The sequence below is a fragment of the Pelophylax lessonae genome (assembly GCF_965119305.1).
Source record: "Pelophylax lessonae genome assembly, chromosome: 10".
Taxonomy (NCBI): Eukaryota; Metazoa; Chordata; class Amphibia; order Anura; family Ranidae; genus Pelophylax; species Pelophylax lessonae.
Genome location: NC_138777.1, coordinates 71,051,333 through 71,075,870, shown reverse-complemented (window position 1 = coordinate 71,075,870; position 24,538 = coordinate 71,051,333). Strand labels below are relative to the sequence as shown.

General features: G+C 47.0%; 1 protein-coding gene across 6 annotated transcripts in view; it reads left to right on the top strand.

The window, feature by feature from the left end:
• Positions 1–24,538, top strand: part of PPP6R3 (protein phosphatase 6 regulatory subunit 3) — a 144,888-nt gene that overhangs the window by 18,865 nt on the left and 101,485 nt on the right. For all 6 annotated transcript variants that reach the window (XM_082269817.1, XM_082269815.1, XM_082269818.1 and 3 more), the window contains exons 6-8: positions 6,776–6,888; positions 7,778–7,891; positions 12,100–12,229. In XM_082269817.1, the coding sequence (XP_082125943.1) occupies positions 6,776–6,888; positions 7,778–7,891; positions 12,100–12,229 (357 nt within the window). The remainder of the gene's footprint in view (positions 1–6,775; positions 6,889–7,777; positions 7,892–12,099; positions 12,230–24,538) is intronic.

The following is a 24,538-nucleotide window of genomic DNA, read 5'->3' as shown; positions in this document are numbered from 1 at the left end:
CTCTATCGGCATCAGTTTTTCTGCCTAGTTTTAGGAATAGGACATAGCTCCCTGCTGGGACTTCTTTCTTAGCTTTTAAGAGGGAAATTTTGTGTTGGTATTTTTTTTTTGCACAGGTTAGTTCTTGATGTACCAAGATCCAGAGGAGCTACAAGCAACAGCCAGCTGTGGTTTTACACTGGATAATCTAAATCCTTAGGATCTCTCAGCCTGGCTAGCTAGCGTGAGCAGGTTATAGTCAAGAAGCAGGCCTCGCCACGACTGTGCCCTGACAGATGGGGGCGAGCCTGTAAGTGGACCGTCTCGCTGGGACGCGACTACCTGGAATGCGTCGCAGCTTCCCCTGCCTGACAGCACCCCCATCTCGGGTGGGAGGTGTTCTGTTTCAGTGTGGTGCCCACCTGGAATCCTGGTATGGTGAGTAGATTGTCCCCCCAAAACCTATTGATGGTCTCGGGGTGGACGTGGCCCCCCTCCCTCGAATTGTCGGCCCAAGGGCCTTCCTCCGTTCGCCTGGCCTAACTGAGGACTGGACCTGTATTCCTCTTAGCACTACCTTACCCCCCCCCCCCCCCCAGCAGTTTACCTTGAGGGGCGGTAATATTGCTGCCATTGTGGTGTGGGTGGCTTGTCCTGATAAGGTCCTTGTTTGGGGCCCTTCCCATGACTACTGTTCTGGCACCCCTTTTGGGGGTCCTGGAGACCACATGGCGTGCCGTGGGGGGGCTGCCATTTTGCTGTGGATCATGTATGTTTCTGTTCCCATTGTATTGCCATTTTCTATAGTTCCCCATTGTGAATGCTTTGAGCGGCCATTTTCCTGAGGTCCACAAGCTAGACAGGCGTGAGGCATGGCTTTTTTAAATGTAGAGGCAGGGTTTTTTCCTTTTCCCGTGCAGTCAGTGTCACTTTAGTTTTGCATGAGCACATGCTGGCAGTCTCCTAAAATTTTTCTGTGTTTCCCTGTTTTTTTTTTTCCCCTCATCCACTCTATTAGTGCTATTAGTCCGGGATTGAGGGTCCGCTGTAATCGTGGTGGGATTGTGTTTTGGCGGTTCTTAAAGGGACACTTTTTTTAATTTTACAATCAGTGTACCATGGATTCCCAGGATAAACTTTCACCTGCAGACCCCCTGTGAGCGACTATAAAACCTTTTGGGTCACAGTCCCTGCCTGAAATCGCAGTTTTTTTGCAAAATCTGATGTCAAAGGTAGATTTTGTAATTTCAAGTGTTGCCAGCCGCAAACTCCTTCTGCCTTTGCCTCCATCAGCGGGGTCCTCGGACTCTGCGGCTGATGTGGCCTCTGCAGACGTAGCCCACCCTGAGAGGTCAGTGTCTTTGCATTCTTATGGTGAAGAGGACCTGTCCCCCCCTCAGCCGCTGCGCGGGAACGCACATTGTTAGAAGCCCTCTCATAGTTTCAGTGCGGGGAAACTTTAAAATTGGCTGACTGTACAGCGCCGGGTACACAGGTGTAAATCGGGCAAGGTGTTCCCTTGTCCAGAATTGTTTCACAATATTGTGGATGAACAATGGCGGCGCATTAAGAATATGCTGGTTTTGCCTAAGCGTTTTGCACGCCGTTACCCTTTTGCGGAGGCAAAGTCCACTAGGTGGACTGTACCGTCGAAGGTGGGTCACGCGGTTTTCAGGGTAAATAACGCGAGTCGGGTACTGGTGGAAGCGTCACCGACTTTTGGGGACCCAGTGGATAGACAGGTGGAGTTCTTGTCCCGCCATCTCCACGTGATAACGGGGTCCATCTTGAAGACTACCTTTGTGAACATTCTGGTGGCGCAGACGGCTATTGAATGGGTGAAGTTACTTAAAAGTAACTTGGAAGCTGAATGGATTTCCCCTGCGGTGCTGGAACTACTGAACCAGTTGGCTCAAGCCTTGGTGTTCATGTGTGATACGTCCCTGGATTCAGCTCCGTTGGTGGCCAAGGCATCGGCAGTGGGGATTGCTATTAGGCGCATGGTATGGTGCTTAAGCATTTTTGCATAGTTATCCTTTTGCGAAGGTGGTGTCCAAGAGGTGGACTGTACCACCGAAAGTGGATTCTCCGGTGGCCAGGTTGAAGAAAGCGACTCTGGTACCAGTGGAAGAGTCTCCTACTTTTCCGAATACCGTGGATAGATGGGTAGAATCCTTGTCCGCCATTTACACATGGTAGCAGGTCATGTGTTGAAGGCTACCTTTGTAAATGTTTTAGTAGCGCAGACTGTTACTGAATGGGTGAAGATACTTAAAAGTAACTTGGAAGCTGAACGGTTCCCCCCTGCGGTGCTGGATCTATTGGATCAGTTGGCTCAAGTCCTGGTGTTCATGTGTTACACGTGTCCCTGGACATAGCCCTGTTAGGTGCCAGGGCATTGCTAGTTGGGATGGCTATTAGGCACATGGTATGGCTAAAAAGCTGGTCTACTGACCAGGCCTCCAAAAAGGCCTTGACTGATCTTCCCTTCACAGGGGAGAGGCTGTTTGGATCTTCTTTGGATGAGTTGAGCAAAGGTTTCACAGGGGGTAAGAGTACTCCTCTTCCCCCAATCCTTTTAAGGGTAAGGCGCCACATCCTAGGCGGGGGCCTTTTGCTGCTCATAAATGGCTTTTTCGTACCTCTAGGTCACAAGACAAAGGAAAGCCGTTCAGGTCTTCTGGGAGTTCCAAGAAGCCATGGTCAGGTAAATCAAAGACCCGCCAGTCCGGATCTGCAGACAAATCCTCGTCATCCGGAGGTGTTTCATCACCTGTGTGTCTGGTGGGGAACTCCCGAGGTTGATCTGTTTTTTGCTTTTCATCTTAACAAGAAGGTGCAGAAGTTCGTAGCCAGGTCTTGAGATCCTCTACCTGACGCCACAGACGCACTGGTGACTCCTTGGGGTCAGTATCAGCTGATCTATGCGTTCCCTCCGCTGAAACTCCTGCCAAGGCTTCTCGGTAGGATAGAGTTGGAAGGGATTCCGGTGGCTGCAGACTGGCCTCGCCAGTCTTGGTACGCAGGCCTGGTAAGGTTGGTCACCGATGCTCCTTGGAGACTTCTCTCAGAGAATATCTGCAGTCTCGAGGCCCGATCCTACATCCTGCTTTGCAGTCGCTGGCTTTAACGGCATGGCTGTTTAAAGCCAAGTGTTGAGAGATAGAGGTCTTTCTGATTTGGTGATTCCTATGCTTTTGAAGACTAGGAAGTCTACTTCCAGGAAGATCTATCATCTTACGTGGAAATCGTACGTTGAAGGTGCACCCTCGTTTTGCTTTTTATTGCTAGGGTTTTGGCCTTCCTGCAGAAAGGGGGGTTGAACAGCGGTTGGCTTTGGCTATAAATTTCCAACGCCCGTTAGCTTTGCATGCCTTGATTCGTACCTTCATGCAGGGAGTGCGCCATATGGCACCTCCGAGACGGCAGTCCCCGCTACCACCGTGGGATCTCAATTTGGTGGTGTCTGTTCTTCAAAAGCCTCCCTTTGGGAACGTTTGGAGGAGATTTCTCTACTTTCATTGTCCCAGAAGGTTGGTGGCTATCACTTCTGATCGCAGAGTGTCTGAATTGGCGGCGTTATCATGCCGCTCACCTTATTTGATGGTACAGAGATAAAGTGGTACTTCGACCTAATCAGTAGTTTCTTCCTCATGTGTTTCTGATTTCCATTTGAATGAAGGCATTGTGCTGCCCTTCACTCTGTCCTAAGCCCAAGCATCCCAAGGAAATTGCCTTGCATTCTTTTGGATGTGCTTCGGGCCATTAGTTTACCTGGCGGCTACTGAATCTTAAAGGAAATCGGACTTTGTTCTTACCGAAGGACCTCAAAGGATTGGCTGAGTCTGTTGCGACCATATCCAGATGGATGAGGCAGACTTTTTTTCAGGCTTATTCACTGAAGGGTCAGGTTCCTCTTTTCCCTGTGAAGGCGCATTCTACTAAGGCACTAAGTGCCTCTTGGGCTTTCGCTATTAGGTGTCAGTGCTGCAAGTGTGCAGGGCGGCAACTTGGTCATCGGTGCATACTTTAACAAAATTCTATAAAGTTGATGTGTTGGCATCTTCCCCTGTTAAGCGAATTCTACGATGGGGCTTGGTGCCTCCTGGGCCTTCCGTTATCAGGCGTCAGTGGTTTCAGGTGTGCAAGGCTGCTACGTGGTCATCTGTACACACATTCAAAAAGTTTTATATGGTGGATGTAGTTGCATCTTTGGATGGGGCGTTTGGCTGCAAAGTTTTGCAGGCTGTGGTTGCGGAGGCTTCTACTGCTTGAGGGTGTAAATTTTTTATTTTTTTTTTTTTTTTGGTGGTGAGCTCCAGTTCCTGGTTGAGCTTTTTTACCTGGTTGGCAATGTTTAGCCTTGTTGGCTAAACAATTCTGCGTATGTTTTTTTCCAACCCCTCATATTGAGACTGCTTTGGGACATCCCAATGGTCTGAAAACATGGAGCGGTGTCCGTCAGTGAACGAAAGCAAAAACTGGATTTTTGTCTTACCGTGAAATCCTTTTCTCTGAGGTTCACGGACTGACACAGCACCTGCCCCTCTGTTGGGTTGTGTTATATGTTCTTCTGACACTGCTTGCTACAAACTGGAGTCCTATAGCAGGAAGTAATGGTATACTCTCTGGGAGTGCGTCGGGTGTGTAACCAAAAAGGTTTCAGCCTAGTCCTACTCCTGAAGAGAGCAGCATAAAGCCCAATGTCTGAAGACATGGAGCGGTGTTCATTAGTGGGGAGATATAGATGGATATCCCTAGGGAATAAAAGGGCAATGGTTTACATTTTTTACGTTGCATGGTATTTGCACAGCGATATTTTACGAACAATTTTTGGGATGGGGGTTGGAATACATTTTAATTTAAAAAAAAAAAAAAAAAATTATATATATATATATATATATATATATATATATATATATATATATATATATATATATATATATATATATATATATATATATATATATATATATATATATATATATATATATATATATATATATATATATATATATATATTTTTTTTTTTTTGATATAGAATGTTACACAAGTAAATGATGCCTAACTTGTCGCTTTAAAAAAAAAGTGCACGCTCGTGGATTGGCTTTAATTTTTTAACATGTTACCGGTTTAGGGTTAGTCTAATGCTAAAATGATTGCTTTCGCTTTAAAGGTCGCAGCGATGCCTCACGTGTGGTGCAAACACCCTTTACATATGCATGCGAGAGAGAAATTCCTTGTAATAGAAAAAAGGATGACAGTTCCTCTTTATGGGGAGATCTGGGGTAAAAAGACCCAAAATCTCCCTTTTTTACCTATAAAAGCAAAAGATCAAAACCAAAAGTTAATGGTTTTGCCTTAGACCAGAAGTAATGTCATGACATCGCTCTGGTCCTCCAAAGCCATAGAGACTATCTGGTCTCTGTGCGGCCCGCTTGTCACAGAGGCGGACAATCAGATCGTTCTGGCGCACCAGTAGAACCAGCCCAAGAAGCAGTGTTAATGAGCCACTCGGACTGCTTTCATGAAAGAGCCGACTGAAAAATGAATTTCTGGGAGGTTTGGTGTACAGCTTCAGCCATTACCCTGGTAAACCACTTGCAAACTGCAACGTGTGTGTGTGTGTGTGTGTATACATACAGGCATACCCCACTTTTAACCACTTGCTGATCGCCCCACGCAGGTTTACTGCGGCAGGACGGCTCGGCTGCGCATAATCGCATAGATGCATGTGATTAGACACAGCAGGAGCCAGCACTGTATTGGTGTCACTGGTCCCCAAAAGCATCACTTAGTGTCAGATTTGTCTGCTGCAATGTCACAGGCCCGCTAAACGCTAATCACCGCCATTACTAATGAAAACAAAAAATCGATTCCATAGTTTGTAAATGCTATAACTTTTGCAAAAACCAATTAATATACGATTTTTTGCTTACAAAAGGCAGAAACTGATTAAAAAAAAAAATTTTTTTATTGGGAATGTTTATAGCAGAAAGTAAAAAATATATATATTTTTTTAAGCAACACAGTGACGAACCGCAAAAAATGGCCTGGTCAATAAGGGGATGGGGCTGAAATGGTTAAGTACACAATGGGACCAGAGCATGTATGTAAAATGAAAATGTGCTTAAAGTGAATCAATATAATTTTTCACTTCTCAATGCATGTAAATACACTAGCTCTATAGGAAATCATGGTCAGCTTGACAAGGCACTGCTCCCAAACCATAAGTCGCAAGGACAACCAACTTGGGAAGCACAATAAGGGGACCCAGGAATACAACATGGAAGATTACCTAGGCAAGGTGGCCGACCCCAAAATCCAATATGTTGTATTCCTGGGTCCCCTCTTTCTGCTCCCTAAGTTTGCTGTCCTTGTCACTTATAGTTTGGGAGTAGTGCCATGTCAAGCTGACCCAAGATTTCCCATTGACGCCAATGTGTCCGTACTCGCGAGTGTACATAAAGTGAGGGTATGCAAAGCAGGGAATTCCTTTGTGGTCGGCAAGTGGTTAAAAAATAATTTCCATATAAATTACAGAAGGTACACACAGCTTTCTCTTTTGTCCATGTGCTTTGTATCCAAAGGAAATATATATTTGTAAGGGCATTCTGCAAAGTTTTTATAATGCATGTAGTTGGAAGCTGGATGCTGTGCAGCTTCCTCCTGCCCTATCTTGCCTCCTAATTATACCCCCATCTATTTCCAGAGAGCTTTTAAAGACAGTGTTATTTCTTGCATTTATTTGAAGATCTATGGGAATATATGTAACTGTTATTTTCTCCATTCACAGAGGCATTCTAATGCATCACAGTCCCTTTGTGAGATTATACGTCTAAGCAGGGATCAGTTGTTACAAGTGCAGAACAGCCCGGAACCAGACCCTCTGCTGGCCACATTAGAGAAGTATGTTTTTAGCTTTTTATATTGTAAATTTAAAAAGAACCTGTTTTGTGTGTATTTGTTGGAAGCTTGCTCAAATGGGGAATGATCAATGCTGATTGCTGATTGAAGCTTTTTTTGATGCACAAAATTTTGACTCCTAGTTACTCTGCAGTACAGTGGCAGTTATTCCACTTTAGTTTGACCATAGCTCAGAACACTATGGGGGCAAAAACTTCCAATGAGATCCATGCCTTTGCCTTGGTCCCCCCCCCCCCCCCCCATAAAACCCCCACATGCCTGTAACTACAGCTGACTGAGTTGCATTTCCCAAGATTTCAGAGCCTTCGCTGCAATTTAGTCTTCTAGGCTCTATCTTTTGAAATGGGAAGCAAGACATTTATTTTTAATGAAAATGCCGATTTTGTGTTTAGCAATGTTGTCTTTTACTCTGATGCTTTGATATCCATATTACTCGTTAAATCAGGAAAAATCTTTGTTTCTAAATTCACAGATCTTCCTCCAATTATGATGGTTTGGGTTAATCATTATTATTCAGGATTTATGTATTACCAGTAGTTTACACATCGCTTTAAAACATAAGGGCAGACAGTACAATTATAGTACAGTTTAATACAGTAGGAATCAGAGGGCTCGGCTCGTTAGCGCATACAATCTAAGATCTTGGGTTTTATTTAAATGTGTTCTTTACTCTCCCCTCCTATGAGTATCATTGGAGATACAGAAGTCATGTCTGCTGTCCTGTCTTACACCAACATTGTAGGTTTTTATTGATAAGAGGGTTACGTTCCAGTGTTATCAAAGTATTAGTTACTACTAGCTATGGCACAGATGCAGAATGTTTAAAATTTGGTTCTCATTTTTACCTCCTGATTATTCATTTTGTTTTTAGGCAAGAAATTTTAGAGCAACTACTATCCAATATATTTTTAAAAGAGAAGAATGACTCTGCAATTGTCAGTGCTATCCAAATATTGCTGACTCTCCTAGAAACCAGACGGCCAGCGTAAGTTAAAATCTAATCTTTCAACCCAAAAAAGAAATTCATCCAGTTCAACCCAACAGGGAAAGAGAAAAAAAACACACATTGAAAACCTCCATATACAAAATCCTATACCCACAGTTGATCGAGTAAGGCAAAAAAAATAAAACCTCATCCAATTTGCTTGAATCGGATATTCCCTGGATAAATTTATATTTTGTCATTTTAGGAAAGAATCCAGGCCTTTTTTTTTAAAACTATCAGCGATGGACGGAACCAACTCTTGAAGGAGTCTCTTCCACATTTTCAGAGCTCTTACTGTGAAGAAACCTTTCCATATTTGGAGATTAAATCTCCTTTCCACCAGACTTAGTGTGCCCCCTTTCAATAACTTCACCAAGTTCACTATATGAACCACTTACAGTGGATATAAAAAGTCTACACACCCCTGTTAAAATGTCAGGTTTCTGTGATGTAAAAAAATTAGACCAAGATAAATCCTTTCAGAATTTTAATGAGACCTATAAAACTGTACAACTCAGTTGAACAACAGACTGAAATATTTCAGGTGTAGGAAAGTAAAAATAAAAAACTTAAATATGGTTGCTTAAGTGCACTCCCTTAAACTAACACTTTGTTGAAGAACCTTTTCGATTTTATTACAGCACTCCGTCTTTTTGGGTATGAGTCTATCAGCATGGCACAGCTTGGCTTGGCAATATTTGCCCACTCTTCTTTGCAGAAACACCCCAAATCTGTTGGATTACGAGGGCATCTCCTGTGCACAGCCCTCTTCAGATCACCCCACAGATTTTGTCGGATTCGGGTCTGGGCTCAGGCTGGGCCATTCAAAAATGCTAATCTTCTGGTGAAGCTATTCCTTGATTTGGATGTATGCTTTGGGTCATTGTCATGCTGAAAGATGACCTTCTTCAGGTTCAGCTTTCTAGCAGAAACCTGAAGGTTTTGTGCCAATATTGACTGGTATATCAGAACTGTTCATAAGGCCCCTGTTTTTTCTGAAGAAAAACAGCCCCAAAGTAGGATCCTGCCACCACCTTGCTTCACTGTGGGTATGGTGTTCTTTAGGTGATGTGCAGTGTTGATTTTGTGCCAAACGTATATTTTAGAATTGTGGAAAAAAGTGCTACCTTGGTTTCATCAGACCAGAACACCTTTTCCCACATATGCTTTTGGGAGACTTCAGATGTGTTTGCAAAATTTAGCTGCTCTACCCCATAGCCGAGACATACGAAGAATACTGGAGATTGTTTGTACATGTACCACACAGCCAGTACTTATCAGATATTCCTGCAGCTACTTTAACCGACTGCCGACAGTAATCCTACTGTGGCAATGCGACTCCCCTGGGTCCAGCGACGTACACCTACGTCGCTAGACTCCTAGTGGTCCCTGTGTTTAGACACAGCACGAGTCGGGTCCGAGGAGAGGCGGCGATCGATGCCTCTCTTCCCCAATCGTTGGGGGAAAGTGAGAAGACCTGCCTGCTTATTTAAACAAAGCAGGCGGGTCTTCTCAGTGACAGACAGGGAGAGATTACAGGAACTGCGATCTTGGTCTGTGTCACAGAACCCCCCACATGTCAGTAAGCATGAGGTATACATTTAACCCTTTGATCCCCCCCCCCACCCCCGTAGGGTTAACCTCTTCCCTGCCAGGGTCATTATTACAGTAACAGTGCATAGTTATACCACTGATTACTGTAGTAATGTCACCGGTCCCCCCAAAAGTGTCAAAAATGTAAGTGGTCCGATCAGTCCGCCGCAATGTCGCAGTCCCGCAAAAAAAATCGTAGATCGCCGCTATTACTACTAAAAAAATAAAAATGACAAATCTTTCCCGTAGTTGGTTAACGTGATAACTTTTGCGCAAACCAATCAATACGCTTATTGCGTTTTTTTTTTTTTTTTTATTTCTTAACTTATTTTTTTGCAAAATTGTCGCTTTTTTTTTTTTTTTTTTGTTTATAGCGCAAAAATTTAAAATTGCACAGGTGATCAAATACCACCAGAAGGTTCTATTTGTGGGGGAAAAAGGACATCCGTTTTATGTGGGTACAGCGTCACACGACTGCACAATTGTCCGTTAAATTGACGCAGTGCCAAATCGCAAATTTGGGCCTGGACAGCAAGGAGGTCAAATCTTCCGGTCTTAAAGTGGTTAATATTGCTGTAGCCTTCTTGACCAGTTCTCTTTTCATCTTTTCATCCAGTTCTTTGTAATTTCACTGTTGTGCCGTATTTTCTCCACTTGATGATCACTGTGTTCCATGGTATATCTAATGCCTTTCTTTCGTACTCTTCTCCTGACTGATGCATTTTAACAATGAAATCCCTCTGATGCTTTGGAAGCTCTCTCCGCACCATGGCTTTTGCTGTAAAATGCAACTAAGGAAATGTCAGGAAAAACCTACTAGAACAGCTGAACATTATTTGGGTTTAATCAGGCAGGTTTGTACTGACTCACATACTGACTATTTAACATGAGTTTGTATGTGATTGCTTAATTCTGAACACAGCTACATCCACAGTTATAGGAGGATGTGCACACTTATGCAACCACATTATTTTAGTTTTCCATTTTTAACCACCCCACCCTAAAATATTTCAGTTTTTTAATTGTGTTGTGCAATTTATGGTCACATTAAAGGTGGAAAAAGTTCTGAATTGATTTCCACGTCGTTTTTTTTTTTTTTTTTCTTTTTTCTTCGCCCCTGACCTTTTTACAGGAGTGTGTAGACTTTTTATATCCACTGTATGTATTTGTACATGGTGATCATATCTCCCCTTAATCTCCACCACATGAGAATACATTCAGTTCCTCTTAACTTTCCTCCTAGCTGAGCTCCTCCATGCCTTATCAGTTTGGTTGCTCTTCTCTGCACTTTCTCCAGTTTCCCCCCTCTCGCCTCCTCCTCCCCCCCCCTCTCGCCTCCTCCTCCCCCCCCCTCTCGCCTCCTCCTCCCCCCCCTCTCGCCTCCTCCTCCCCCCCCCTCTCGCCTCCTCCCCCCCCCTCTCGCCTCCTCCTCCCCCCCCCCTCTCGCCTCCTCCTCCCCCCCCCCTCTCGCCTCCTCCTCCCCCCCCCCCTCTCGCCTCCTCCTCCCCCCCCCCTCTCGCCTCCTCCTCCCCCCCCCTCTCGCCTCCTCCTCCCCCCCCCTCTCGCCTCCTCCTCCCCCCCCCCCTCTCGCCTCCTCCTCCCCCCCCCTCTCGCCTCCTCCTCCCCCCCCCCTCTCGCCTCCTCCTCCCCCCCCCCTCTCGCCTCCTCCTCCCCCCCCCCCTCTCGCCTCCTCCTCCCCCCCCCCTCTCGCCTCCTCCTCCCCCCCCCCTCTCGCCTCCTCCTCCCCCCCCTCTCGCCTCCTCCTCCCTCCCCCCCCCTCTCGCCTCCTCCCCCCCCCCCCCCCCCCCCTCTCGCCTCCTTTTTAAACAAAGGATTTTGCCTGCTTTGGAAACAGCTTGGCATTGCATGTTAATGATCTACCAGAACACCCAGATCCTTCTCCACCATTGATTTCCCCCCAATTGCTTAGCATATCTTGGTGTCCTCTGCAAAGACTGAGATGGTACGTTTAATCCCAGACTCTATATCATTTATAAATCTATTAACCAGGTGCCTGCTGGGCATGGTGGCCCCCTTCCTGCCCAGGCCAATTTTCAGCGCTGTCACATTTTGACATGCTCCCTGATGGGACTGCACTGGTATTTAGCACTGTTGGGACTGCACTGAGATAGCTACAGCCTGAATCTTGGTGTTTTTATTATACTGTCTCTCCCAACACTTGTCTGTTAATTTTTTTTCCTCCAATGAACAAGTCCAATCCCCCCCGCCACTCTACCTTGCACAGTAGCATTCTTTCATGAATCCATGCTGTCTGGTGCTTTAAAAATGTATTTTTTTTATGCAAAGTTCCTCTATGTGGTCTTTTTATTAAACTCCCAGCATCTTCCCTACTATAGAAGTTTAACAAAACAGGTCTGTAGTTACTTGGTAAAGACTGAAGTGATATAAACTGTCTAAGTAGAATAAAAACCTAAGCTGTTACGGAACATGCGATGTTACTAATCTGGTTATCCTCGAGTAGATTTGGATATACCTTTTTATATGACAAATATATAGTCATAGCCACCTTTTTCAGACTTCTGGACTATATATATGTAATTTTTCAAATATATATGTGCTTGCAGATATTGATGCTTTGTATTTTATTTTTACAGTTTTGAGGGTCATATTGACCTGTGTCCACCTGGTCTCAATCACTCCGCATTTTCAGTTAACAAAACTGTCTTGACTGCTATTCAGGAAAAACTTCCATCCTTTCACCAGCTACTCCTGGACCCTCCAAAAGTAATTGAACTTCCTTAATATGATCTAGCTATGAAACTGCAATCACCCTTTATATTTTTATTTAATCTAGTTGTGTATATTGACCTTTTAATCAGTAGGTTTGGGGGGACTTTGTTATGGAAAACTAAAGTATGCAATGGTAGTTGACCAGCAAACCAGGATATATTCTTAAAGATGGAAACCCAACATGTCATTCTTCTTGATTTGTACCTGCTGTACCATGTACTTGCAAAGAAAACAGGATACCTTTTTCATACAAGTGTGTGAAGTCTTTGGTGTTTCTGTCAGTCTTTCTGAATTCTTATTAAAACTGAGCACACTAGGCATGAGAGCACAGTGTGGTTAGTTTTCTAGCTGTGCTGAGAACCTTGCTTGCTCTCCTCCAGTGATCAGACTTGTCCTGACAGGCTCCCCCCTTGCCAAAGCTGTTCACTGGGAAGACCACTGTGCTGCTATTTATGCTCCTCCAGCTCTGTGTGTTCCTTATGCAGCTGAGAACAGAGATTGTGATTACTTTTTAGAAAAAAAAAAGGTGTGGGGGGGTTGGCAAAATGTATTTATAATGTGTGAGATATAAATATAGTATCACACATTTTGCATTCAATTTCTACTTCTCTTTCGTTCATTGATGGACACAGCTCCTGATTCTTCTTAGCCATTGGGTTATACTGCCCCTACAGGAGTAGGACACTAGGCAGGAAAAAGCTTGACTACGCTTATGGGCAGTCCCAGGGGGTATGCACCTACACTTGGCTGCCTAGTCAGGAGTAAGGACCTAATTCCTTACTGGGATCTCTGGTCCTGGCCAGTTTTTTTTCCTATCTTTGTTGCTGTGAGAATCTACAATCACCTGCCGGACTGGGCAATGGACTGATTAATCTAGATCCAGAGGGGTCCCCCCAGTCTGGCCGGCGAGCGTGTGAAGGGCCTCAGCCCTGCGCTAGGTCAACCGTGACATAGCCCCACTAGCCGGGGGCTGGCCTGCGAGTTAAACGTCTCACAAGGGCGCATATGACCTGGCCTTGGCCTGAGTCGCAGCGTTCCTCCTGGCCGACAGCCACCCACATCCCGATGAAGCGGTGGTCTGTCGGGAGCGGTGCCCACCCTGTTCCTGGTATGGTAAGTAGCTGTCCCCCTTCTACTCCTGGAGTGTTTCTTCTAGGGTGGACGTGGGCCTGGAACAGTGGGACCCCCGAGCCCCCCCCCCCTAAAAATTCAACTATTACTGTGTGTTTCCATGCTAAAACCCCCCCACCCTTCCGTGGGTGAGGTTATGAGCTGGCTTTTGCCACATGCTCTTAAGGGGGGCTTTTTTCGAATTGCTGCTGACCGGGATTTTTCCTGGTGCACAACGGGGGGGGGGGGGGGGTGTTCAGCAGGGTTCCCCTGCTAACCTGGGGGTCAGTGATTATGGCAAGGATGTCTTCTGGGCTCTCTGCTGCAGTTGTTGGGAGCGTATTGTTTGGCATCCGGGGGTCCGAGCCTCACACGGCCGGATCCGGCCCCAAATTTAGGCCGCGGCTTTGTGGCTGACTGGTCCGGAGCTATGTGGGGCAGCCCCTGTGAGGGTGGCTGAAACCACTACCCTCTGTTTGGGCATCAGTCCCCCCCCCTATGCTGCCCATGGGTGGTCTGCTTCGCTGAGGCTCATGCCCAGGCGGCTGGGCATCCGCAAAAATGGAAGGGCGCATCCTGTGGCCAACTAGGCAATGCAGCTGAGTTGGTCTTCGTTAGTGGGTTGGCCCCAGTGAGCCTTGCTGGGATGAGTGCACTTGTGGCTGCACCTCCACACAAATTGAGGCCACAGCCTACTAGGCCATGCTGTCAGCTTGGCACCTCCCTTGGAAGGGGTGGCGCTGTGGGGGCAGTTTAAGTTTTGAGGGCAACTATGCCGCCATTATTGTGGAGGGCACCTACCCCTTTTAGTGCTGCAGGACCATCAGGATACCCTGCCTGTGTGCCTGCATCATGGCGGGCCACCCCCTTTATATGTAGGCTATTTCCTATTGTGTGGGTTTCTATGGACCCCCCCTTTTTTTTCTTTTTTTTGCCGGGTCCAGTAGATCGTCCATTCCTGGACTCTGGGTCGGCGTCTCCCTTGTGGGATCGCAGTCGGCGACCCTCCCCTGATTGTTTTTCCTGGTGATCTTTAGTATAGCGTCCACCGCCCTCCCCTGCCTCATCTGTCCATCATATCCTGAATCTGTTTCGGTTGCCGTGGACGTGAGTCACCCAACTGGGTCCACGCACTGAGTGCTCAAACAGTGAGGATGTTTCCTCTGCTCCTCTAGTCGTGCAGGATAAGGTGCTGGTGGATGCACTAATTGTGTCCAAAGGGTAAAATTTTAAAAACCTAGCAGAGATGCTGCGTCTGAAGCGCCAATCCCTTTTGGCATCACAGGTCCTCCACTGTGGCGGGGGTGTTCCCCTTTCCCGCTTACTTTGACAACATTGTCACATAACAGTGGGGTTGTCCAAAACGCACTCTGTCCCTAAGCATTTTGCTATGCGGAATCCTTGTAAGGATTTCCTGCTTACAAAGTGGATGGTCCCACCTGTAGTGGACTCACCGGTTTTCAGATTAAATAAAGCTACCCTAATTCCGGTTGCTGAGTCCATGGCCTTCAAAGATCGGGTTGATAGGTGAGCTGAGGCTCTGGCCAGCCATGTGTTTTACTATGGCTGGTTTGGCCTAGGCCGCTATTTACTATTGACCTGGTGTCGCAAACTGAGGAGTGGGCTAAACTTTTACGACAGGACCTGGAGGGGAAACAGCTTCCCCCCCCCCCCCCCCTGCCTTTGCAGGACTGGTGTATCAGTTGGTCCAGGGGCTACAGTTTATCTGTGATGCTTCTTTGGATGCGGCTCCTTTGTTTTTAGGCTGTCTGTATCAGCAGTGGTCCTTCTGCGTCTTATCTGGCTGACGATGCTGGTCTGCGGACCAGACTTCTTAGAAGGCCTTATTTGATCTCCCCTTTGTGGGTTATCGCCTGTTTGGAGCTTCCTTGGGTGACATAATTAAGGGGCTCACAAGGGGGAAGAGTACTCTTCTTCCGCAGGCTAACAAGGGCAAGGAGCCCTTGGATTTCCGGATCCGTGGACCTCTGGTACAGATCAAGTGGGTCCACTAAGTAATTCGGTCCAGGTACAAGATGGAGGAAAAGACCAAAACTCTGTTTTAAAGTTCTTCCCTTCAAACCTGCACTTGTCCCAAGAGCGCTTTCAGGGTTACTTTGGGTAGTGCAAGACTTGTTACTTCATGGGGCGATTGGTCCGGCTTCGGAATAGTTTCAGGAGTTTTACTCATACTGGTTTACAGTGCCCTGGAAGGAAGGCAAAATACATCCAATTCTGGACCTCAAGGCGCTAAACTGCTTTGTGTGGGTACAGAAGTTCCAAATGGAGTCCATTCGCATGGTAGTGGCGTCCCTACATCTGGGATTTTCTCGCTCGTATAGACAACAAGGACTCCTACCTTCACATTCCAATATGTGCCGGTCACCAGCGCTTCTTCTGCTTTGCCGCGGGCGAGGAGCATTATCAGTTTGTGCAATTTACCTTTGGCCTCCCCTCCGTTCCTTGGGTTTTCAGTGTTGGCCCCGGTGCTAGCATTGTTGCATCAGTGGGGGATTGCGGTACTGGGGTACCTGGACAATCTTCTGCGAGCAGAGTCGCCGACTGCTTTGATGGACACACTGCGATTTGAGGGAGTTTGGTTGGATTCTGAATCTTCAGAAGTCTCTGCTCTGGTTCCCTCCAGAAAACTGGACTATCTGGGTGGATTTGGCCTCAGCCAGAGTGTTGCTTCCTCTTGGAAAAACTCCAGAAATTGCCAGAGGCAATTCAGCTTCTGTTGTCCAGCATGCGGGTGCTGTGCCTGATTGTGTCTACCTTCTTGGCGGTTCCGTTTGCCCAGTTCCACATGAGATCTTGGCAAAAAAAGATTCTGGTGAAATGGGACAAGAATCCATAGTCTCTAGAGGTGGTTTTGTTCTCCAGCACTTCAACAGGGAAATAGTTTTCCCCCTGTACTGGGCAGTTGTCACCATGGATGCCAGCCTGTCCAGTTGGGGAGGCATCCTTGGCATAGCTTGTGCTCGAGAATAGTCCCGCCTGCCGATCAATGTACAGGAACTCCGAGCAATCCGACTTTGTCTGGATCATTGGACAATTAGTCTTCAGGGGTTTCCGGTACGAATTCAATCGGATAATGCCACGGCCGTGGCCTATGTCAATCCCCATGGAGGCATAAGAAGTGTCTTGGCAGATCAGGAAGTAGCCGGCATTCTAAGGTGGGCAGAACGATCGGTCCAGCCTTCTCTGCTGTACACATTCCGTGAAAGGTACAGAGGTTTGTGGCATGGTCTTGGGATCCTCTTTAGTATCGTCTGATTTATGCCTTTCCCCCTCTCAAACTTCTGCCAAGACTCCTGTGCAGGATCGAGGCAGCAAGGGTTTCTGGTGGCTCCAGACTGGTCTCGCCGGTCTTGGTACGCTGATCTGGTCCTGTTGGTCGCCGATGCTCCTTGGAGACTTCCTCTCAGGAAAGATCTGCTGTCTCAATGACCAATCTTCTATCCTACTTTACACAGACAGGAAATGGAGACCCGTGGGACTTTAACGAGACACGCAACAAATAGTCTTAGTTATTACCTGATAACTTCCTTTCCAGGAATCCTCCAGGACGGTTACATGAGAGAGATAGGCTCCTCCTCCTACAGGAAACACAAGCACAGATATGTTTAAAATGGCCGCCCACCGGCTGCCCCTCAGTTATACAAAGATGAACTGGACAGCGTAGGCTTTTAGCCTCCAATAATCTATATCACAGTTATTCAATAGGGTGGGGGTCCACCGTCCTGGAGGATTCCTGGAAAGGAAGTTATCAGGTAATAACTAAGACTTTCCCAAGTCATCCTCCAGGACGGTTACATGAGACCCCAACGATGTATATCTAGGGTGGGACTACCGCTTGCAGGACCTTTCAACCAAATCTTTAGACCTTGGTTGGAGGCCAGAACAACCCTGTGGTAACCTACCACCGTAGAGTCCCTGGACCAGGAGGCTGTTCAGCCGATTTGACAGATGGAACCCCCAGTCTCTGCTGCCCAATCAATAAGAAGTGCCTTGACATATGAATGAAAGGTGTGACATAAGGCCGCTCCTATGGCCACTTTGATCCACGTGGCTACGGAGTTCTACAAGGCTGCTTTGGTTATGTGAGTGGTAAAAGCAAAACATGATTTAGTAGCCTCCGGATAATGCGGGGCGTCCTTCCAGACTCCTAGTATGTCAGCAAATCCTACCTCCTGGTTTGAGGTATTTTCCAGACGGGAGCGCTACTAACGGATCGGTGAGAGTCAATGCGACCTTTGTAGCCAGCAAATGGTCTGTTCAGCGTACCGATCTAACGGGACCGGACTTTGATAGGTTTGAAGAACTTGTTTTACTACTGATTATCATGTGCCAGCCTGTCAGTAAATACCGATAAGGCGGCTCCTGGAGCTTGAGTGTACTCCCAACAAGCCCCTGCTTTTGTGCCATCCAGGAGGAAATCTAGAGTGCCTAGGTTTCCCGGATTTCCTAATTTGTTGTAAAATTTTCCTGGTGAGCTTCCTACTTTACAGTAGGGTACTAGCTATCCGGCCGAGACTCCAGCTTGCTAGTACCCGCTGTTTCGGATCCATGCTGCTAGTTTCAAAGTGCAGATGTGGGAGTGATGGGATCCTGATAGAATTTAGAAGGTTGCCCCTGTTCAGAATGAACTAGAAGGCTGTTCGGGGAGGAACCAGGAGTCGTCTTCTGCTATTATTTCCCCCGGTGCGTAGCCTGGGTCGGAGGAAATGTATGGGCGAAGCGTGGGTGTGCGCAGCCTATGCATTAGGGTTTGCACCCCAAAGTTTAAATACACATGCATGTATTTGCCTACATGTATATGGCTGCGGAGCATTACTCTCCCTGCTGGCAAAGTGAAATAGAAGTGTGTGGCACTTCTCTTATGGCCGAGCAGGTCCGAGGGAGATCCTTCCCATCTCCTCACTGGCAAACGGGATAATGCCAGTGTGCCCTGGGTGATTAGGGTGTGCCCAGGCACACCCCTATGGGGTGAGGCTGAATTGTCCCCCCCCGGAGCCCAAGGGGTTCTATCCCTAGAGAGTCCCCTTATCTGTAGAAGAAGTAATCTGCCCTCTTATTGAGTCCGCCGTTCTCAATCAATCGCCTTCGAGAAGACCCCCACTCCGAGGGAGTGCCTTGAAGACTTCGAGGTTCAGATTCCATTCCCCCGGGTCAGCGATTTAGAAGGTCCTCCAGTCCAGTGATCTTCCTTTTTGTGGACTGCTGACATGGACCTGGCGCATCTCTGCCCCTAACAATAAGTCGAGGGCTACTCCTGAGATATTATGATCGTGGACCCCCCCCTTGGTGGTTGGTGTACCCCCTCATCGTGACTTCGTCATAAAGTGACTTGACTGAGGTCTCAGGATGTCCGTGTGGGGTTTAAGCATCACTTTCTCCAGTAATGCCCCATACACACGTGCAGACCATCCGCAGACCCCCGTCTGCAGACCCACCAAAACCACACCATACAAGGTCAAACCGAAACACTTTTAATTTGTATGCAATCCGGCAGGCCCCTGCACCACATAGAAAAGGCAAGTCTGCAGACAATCCACACCCGTGCATGGGGCTTTAGTCTCCTTATGATTTCACTAGCCTTTAGAAACTTGATCTGCGAGTCCTCTTACTGAAGTGTATACGTGGTTCTGCTGATCAGGTGGATTGCGGGCTACCTCTGGAGCGGATATATTTTCCCCCTCTCACGGGTTTACCTGTGGAGTTGGGCCCCTTAGACTGTTTAAACTGAGGCCGACATGCGATCAGGTGTGATCAAATTGAGCCATCTTGTAGCCCCTACGCTGGCAAAAGTATCCTTAGGGCTGCTATGTCGATGGTGTAGCCTCAACCCCCCCACTGTTATGTGGTACTGTTGACGTATGTTGCTTTACCAACCCGAAGGTAAGCAATATTTGTTAAGGGGTTCTTCCGATACCGATGAGGGCATCATTCCATTAAGAAAATCCCCCTTTCATTCTAAGCTCCTGGTTCAGTTCTACCACCATTTTGGTGAAAACTGTGTGGGCTGCCTAGATCCCCAAAAGGGGAGAGGCTGATGTAGGAATCGGCAGCTCTGCCTTTCTGCACTTAGTAAATCTGGGGTCTGCCAAATGGCTGGAACGAACCAGAGCAGAAAAATAGGCCTACTTCAGGCCTAGGGTAGGCAGTAAAGTTTTCTCAGGAAACAGGTGTCTCACTGGCAAGATGTATTTACATTTTCTGTACTGAATCCAGTAATAGAGGCTTTTTAGGTTCCTGCTTGGGCATAGTTTGCCCGAGGCTTTTTGCTCTTAGCGGAACCAGGGAGTAAAAACCCCCGATACTCTGAGAAAAAAGGCGCTCTTTGATCCCCTTACCAACCAGTAAAGTCATGACTGCTACCTGCATGGCTTTCCCTTAGACGAGGAGGTTCGAGAAGGGGTGAGACAGAGGTTGGATGGCGAATTTGCCATAAGTTTGATTTCTGTCCATATCTGGAGAAAATGTCAGTCTGTCCTGCCCTTCTGGAGAACTGGCCTCCGCTGGGATATGTTCCTGAAAGTTCCACGATTGGGGAAGAGGAGGTCTACCCCCAAGACCTGATGAGATAAGGAGTGTTCAGGGTGATGTGGTATAAACTGCGATATTCCTTATCAAGTGAGTTTCTCCCCTGGTGCCTCCAAAGCCCTTTAGGCTTCTCTATATATATTTATTTATTTTTTTTTTTTTGACTGGAAACCCCTGGCCTTGACCGTTGTTCTTGCCAGTGCTATGGTTGAGCACTGGACCAAACAGGTTTCTCTCAAAGGAGATGTTGCACCACTCGCCCATGTCGAGTCTGGGGCCCGAAGGCCCCCGGGGAGACTTCTTACATCGAGTACATTATACCATGATGACTCTGTGAAGCTATTTAATTAACTCATCTTTGTCCAAGTTTGGACTCATGGTTGCGCGGTGCATAGCAAACCGCTATAACCACTACGCCCCTCAGGTCCACCCTGGAAGAAGGGGGGGGGGAGTGGGTGCTGGAAGTCGACAGTATGTATATGTATACATACACGCACATGTGTATTACATACATGTGCCCCCACTTCTACCTACAGCGACTGATGTTCCCGGGTGGATCCCCCTCCAGGTACTAACCCTGCCTGATCCTGCTCGGCTCGGGAGCAGATGTGGTCGTAGGTGAATAGTGTCGAAATTTCACACTGCCACACGCCCCACGTAGGGCTTTCCCCTGAAATAGGTGCTCTGGGTGGGGAGATAATAAGGCGAAAGAGAGATCTATTTTTCTTCCTACCTTGTGACCTAGCTGGTGCTTGATCACTCGGGTAGGGGTGTAAATATATGATGATGGGGGGAAGGGCAACAGATCTATGCAATCTCCTGCACCCGGATGCTGCTCTACACTTCCCGCTGAGTGGCTCAGTAGTGTAGCCTGAGGGACCTGGCTTTACTCCCGCCGCTCGCCATGCCCAGGTAAATGTAACGCCATTATTGATGTGTACGCTAACCGTCTGCACAATACTGGCTTGGTCAGGTAGAGAAAAAACCCGAAAACCAAAACAGCGTAAAAAATGGCCGGAAAGCAAAGGTCAGTGCCTCCCCATTTTTCCCTTTAGGAAACCCCCCCCCCCCCCCCCCCTCATTTCCAACTTACCGTACCAGGCTGGCCTGCTCCAACAGCCTCTGGTAGGTGGCTAGGTCCTCCGCCACAGGGACCGTCTGGAGGGGAGGTAGCACGCCATTGCTGAACCAGGGAACCGACGCTTTTCTGTCCCATGATGGGGGGTCAGCCCAGGGGACAGCCGGTGGTGGTCGCACGGGGTGGCGAACCAGAGCTGTTGCGTCTGTTCCGGGCCTGTCCTGCCAAGATTGGAAGCCCACTGAGGGTGGGCGGGAGGCGCCATGGCCCAACTGGTTTTGTGTATTGGCGGGGATAGGCAGGGAGCAACGCTAGCTGCTATCTCCCGCACCTTCCCCAGCTCAAGCTGGCCGCCGGCCTACTTCCGGTCACGGCGCCATTTTGAGAGTGTCACTTCCGCCGCGCCAATGGCGCGGCCGGTTGGCGTGCTGCACACGGGGTCCCCAGTCCTCTGGGGCCCGGTGTGCGAGCCTTCACTGGAGGGGTGGCGGGCAGCCTCACCAGGACCTCCGGCTGGCTGACAAGTAGAAACTGCTCCTCTTAGGCTCTTCACTTACCTAGTCTGGCCTCAGCAGAGGTAAGTGGAATTTATTGCTTGATGAGGTACAAGTCCTCCCCCTGCCGCCATCCAAAACACCACCTGGCGCCAGATAGGGTAACCGGGGATCAAGCTGAGGGGGAGTCCTGAAATACAGGTCTCCCCCCAGGAAATCCCACCTTCCTTACCCCAAAGAAACCTGGAACTGGTGGCCTCACCAGTAGTATCCAGGTGTAGGAAGGGGGTGCCCAGGGACGCCTGCCTTGGACAAGGAAGAAAAATAACAAACAGGGGATGAATGTCTTCTGCAGCTCATGCCTGTAGGACAGGAAACACAAGAACTGAGGGGCAGCCGGTGGGCGGCCATTTTAAACATATCTGTGCTTGTGTTTCCTGTAGGAGGAGGAGCCTATCTCTCTCATGTAACCGTCCTGGAGGATGACTTGGGAAATAAAAATACATTAGTTTATTACATAAAAAGGATATATGAAAATACATGCACAATACTACAAAGATGATCGTCAAAAAGAAGATACAAAATACATACATGTAGTTGCTTCATCTATTTCTGACAAATCAGAAGTACTAATCAGTCTGTGCTGGGTGGATCCTGACGCGTTTCGCAAAAACACTAGTTTGCTTCATCAGGAAAAAACACAAATATAAATCTGAAAACCGATATCATTCATAAAGCAAAGACATGCGGGGAAAAAAAATCTTTGTGTACTTCATAGGGGACTGAGACACACCTGTATTCCATACATATCCGCTCAGTATTTCTGCATTGTTTCCTACTTTAGTCGCTGTTTAACGGCTTGCCTGTTGATTGCTAAGTGCTGAAGGATAGAGGTTTGTCTGAATGGATGATTCCTGCGCTGTTAAAGGTTAGAAAACCTACCTCTAGGAAGATCTACCATCATATTTTGAAGACGTGCATTGCGTAGTGTGAGTCTTTTGGGGTTCTCCCTCGCTTCTTTTCAGTGGCTCGGAGCTTGGCTTTCCTCCAACAGGGGGTTTGAGCAGCGCCTGGCCTTAAGTACCACCAAGGGCCAAGTTTTGGCATTGGTGGTTTTTCTTTCAACATCCATTGGCCACACTTTCCTTGGTGCATACCTTTATCCAGGGATCTCTACACTTGGTTCCTACAGTGCGGTCTCCATTACCACCGTGGGTCCCCAAATTGGTGTTGTCCATTATCCAGTAATCTCCCTTCGAAAATATCGGGAGGTTCCCCTGCTTATATTATCCCAGAAGGTGACTTTTTTGGTGGCAGTGTCAGCGTTGGCAGCGTTGTCTTGTCGCTCACCTTACCTTTTGGTTTACAGCGCTAAAGTGGTTCTTCCTCCCTGTCCGTTGTTCCTTCCAAAGGTCATCTGATTTTCCATTTGAATGAAGACATTGTGTTGCCTTCCTTATGTCCCAGGCCTTAACATCCTAAGGAAATTGCTCTGCATTCCCTGGATGTGGTTCGGGCAATCCTAGTGTACCTGGCAGCTACAGAGTCTTTAAGGAAGTCAGGCTCCCTATTTGTACTCACAGTTGGACCTCAAAGGGTTGGCTGTTTTCTGCTGCGACTATTTGCAGATGGATCAGACAGTGATTCAGGCCTATTCAATTAGGGGTCAGGTTCTTCCTTTTCCTGTTGAGGCACACTCTACTTGGGTGCTTAGTGCTTCCTGGGCCTTCTGTCATCGGCCGCCTTGCAAACCTGCATCACTGGTGTCTCTGTGCACACTTTTTTACAAAGTTTTTTTTAAAGTGGATGTGTTGGCAGCTGTGGATGCTTCTTTTGGCTGCAAGTTTTTGCAGGCTGCTTTTTAGAGGACCTGGTCCTCTTTGAGGGTGTATTGTTGTTTTTTGTTTTTTTTTTTTTTTTTTTCAGGTGAGTTCCAGTTTTGGTTGAGCTCCATATTACCTGGTTTGCTATGGTTAGCCTTAAGAATATTCTTTCTGCAGTCCCCCCCATGTTTAACACTACTTTTGGTTGTCCCAATGGTTAATCAGGAGCTGTGTCCTTCAATGAACGAAAGAGAAAATGGGATTTTTTTTTTTTTATGGTTTGCCATAAAATCAATTTCTCTGATTATTTACGGACACAGCACCCGCTTCTCTGTGGAGTTGGCTTTCTTCTGACACTGCTTGTAACAAAACGGAGTGCCTATAGCTGTGAGTAGGTGTATAGCCCCTGGGACTGCCCATAGGCTTAGTCATGCTTTTTCCTGCCTAGTGTCCTACTCCTGTAGGGGGCAGTATAACCTAATGTTTGAAGAATCAGGAGTTGTCCATCAATGAACATCAGAGAAATGGGTTTTACAGTAAGTCAAAAATCCCATTTTTAAACTGATTGAGTGGTTTTACAAGGTGAGTGTTTACATGTGAAATTTGATCAAGAAAAATTGTAACTCTGGCCTTTTAACAAAACATCTAGGATTGATTAAAATTCCCGGCTACAGATACTCCCTGCTGCTAGGATCCTTGTTTTGGCTTGTAAACTTTTAATCCCTGTACACCCACTAGTACAATAAAGTAGGATGACCTTTTTTTTGGTGTTTATTAGCACTTTAACCACTTCCACACCGGGCCATTTCTGGCACTCCGCTCCTACATGTAAAAATCATTTTTTTTGCTAGAAAAGTACTCAGAACCCCCAAAACATTATATATATTTTTAGCCAGAGACCATAGGTAATAAAATGGCGGTCATTGCAACTTTGTCACATGGTATTTGAGCTATACCTTTTTAAATTTAACGCTTTTTTTTTTTTTGGAATAAATTTGTGAATTAAAAAAAAAAAACACTAAAGTTAGCCCAATTTTTTTGTATATTGTGAAAGATGGCCGAGTAAATGGATGCCTAACCTGTCACGCTTTTAAAATTACGCACACGCTTGTGGAATGACGCCAAACTTCTTCGGTACTTAAAAATCTCCATAGGCAACGCTTTAAATTTTTTTTACAAGTTACCAATTTAGAGTTAGAGGAGGCCTTGGGCTAGAATTGTTGCTCTTGCTCGAACTGTCGCGGCACACATG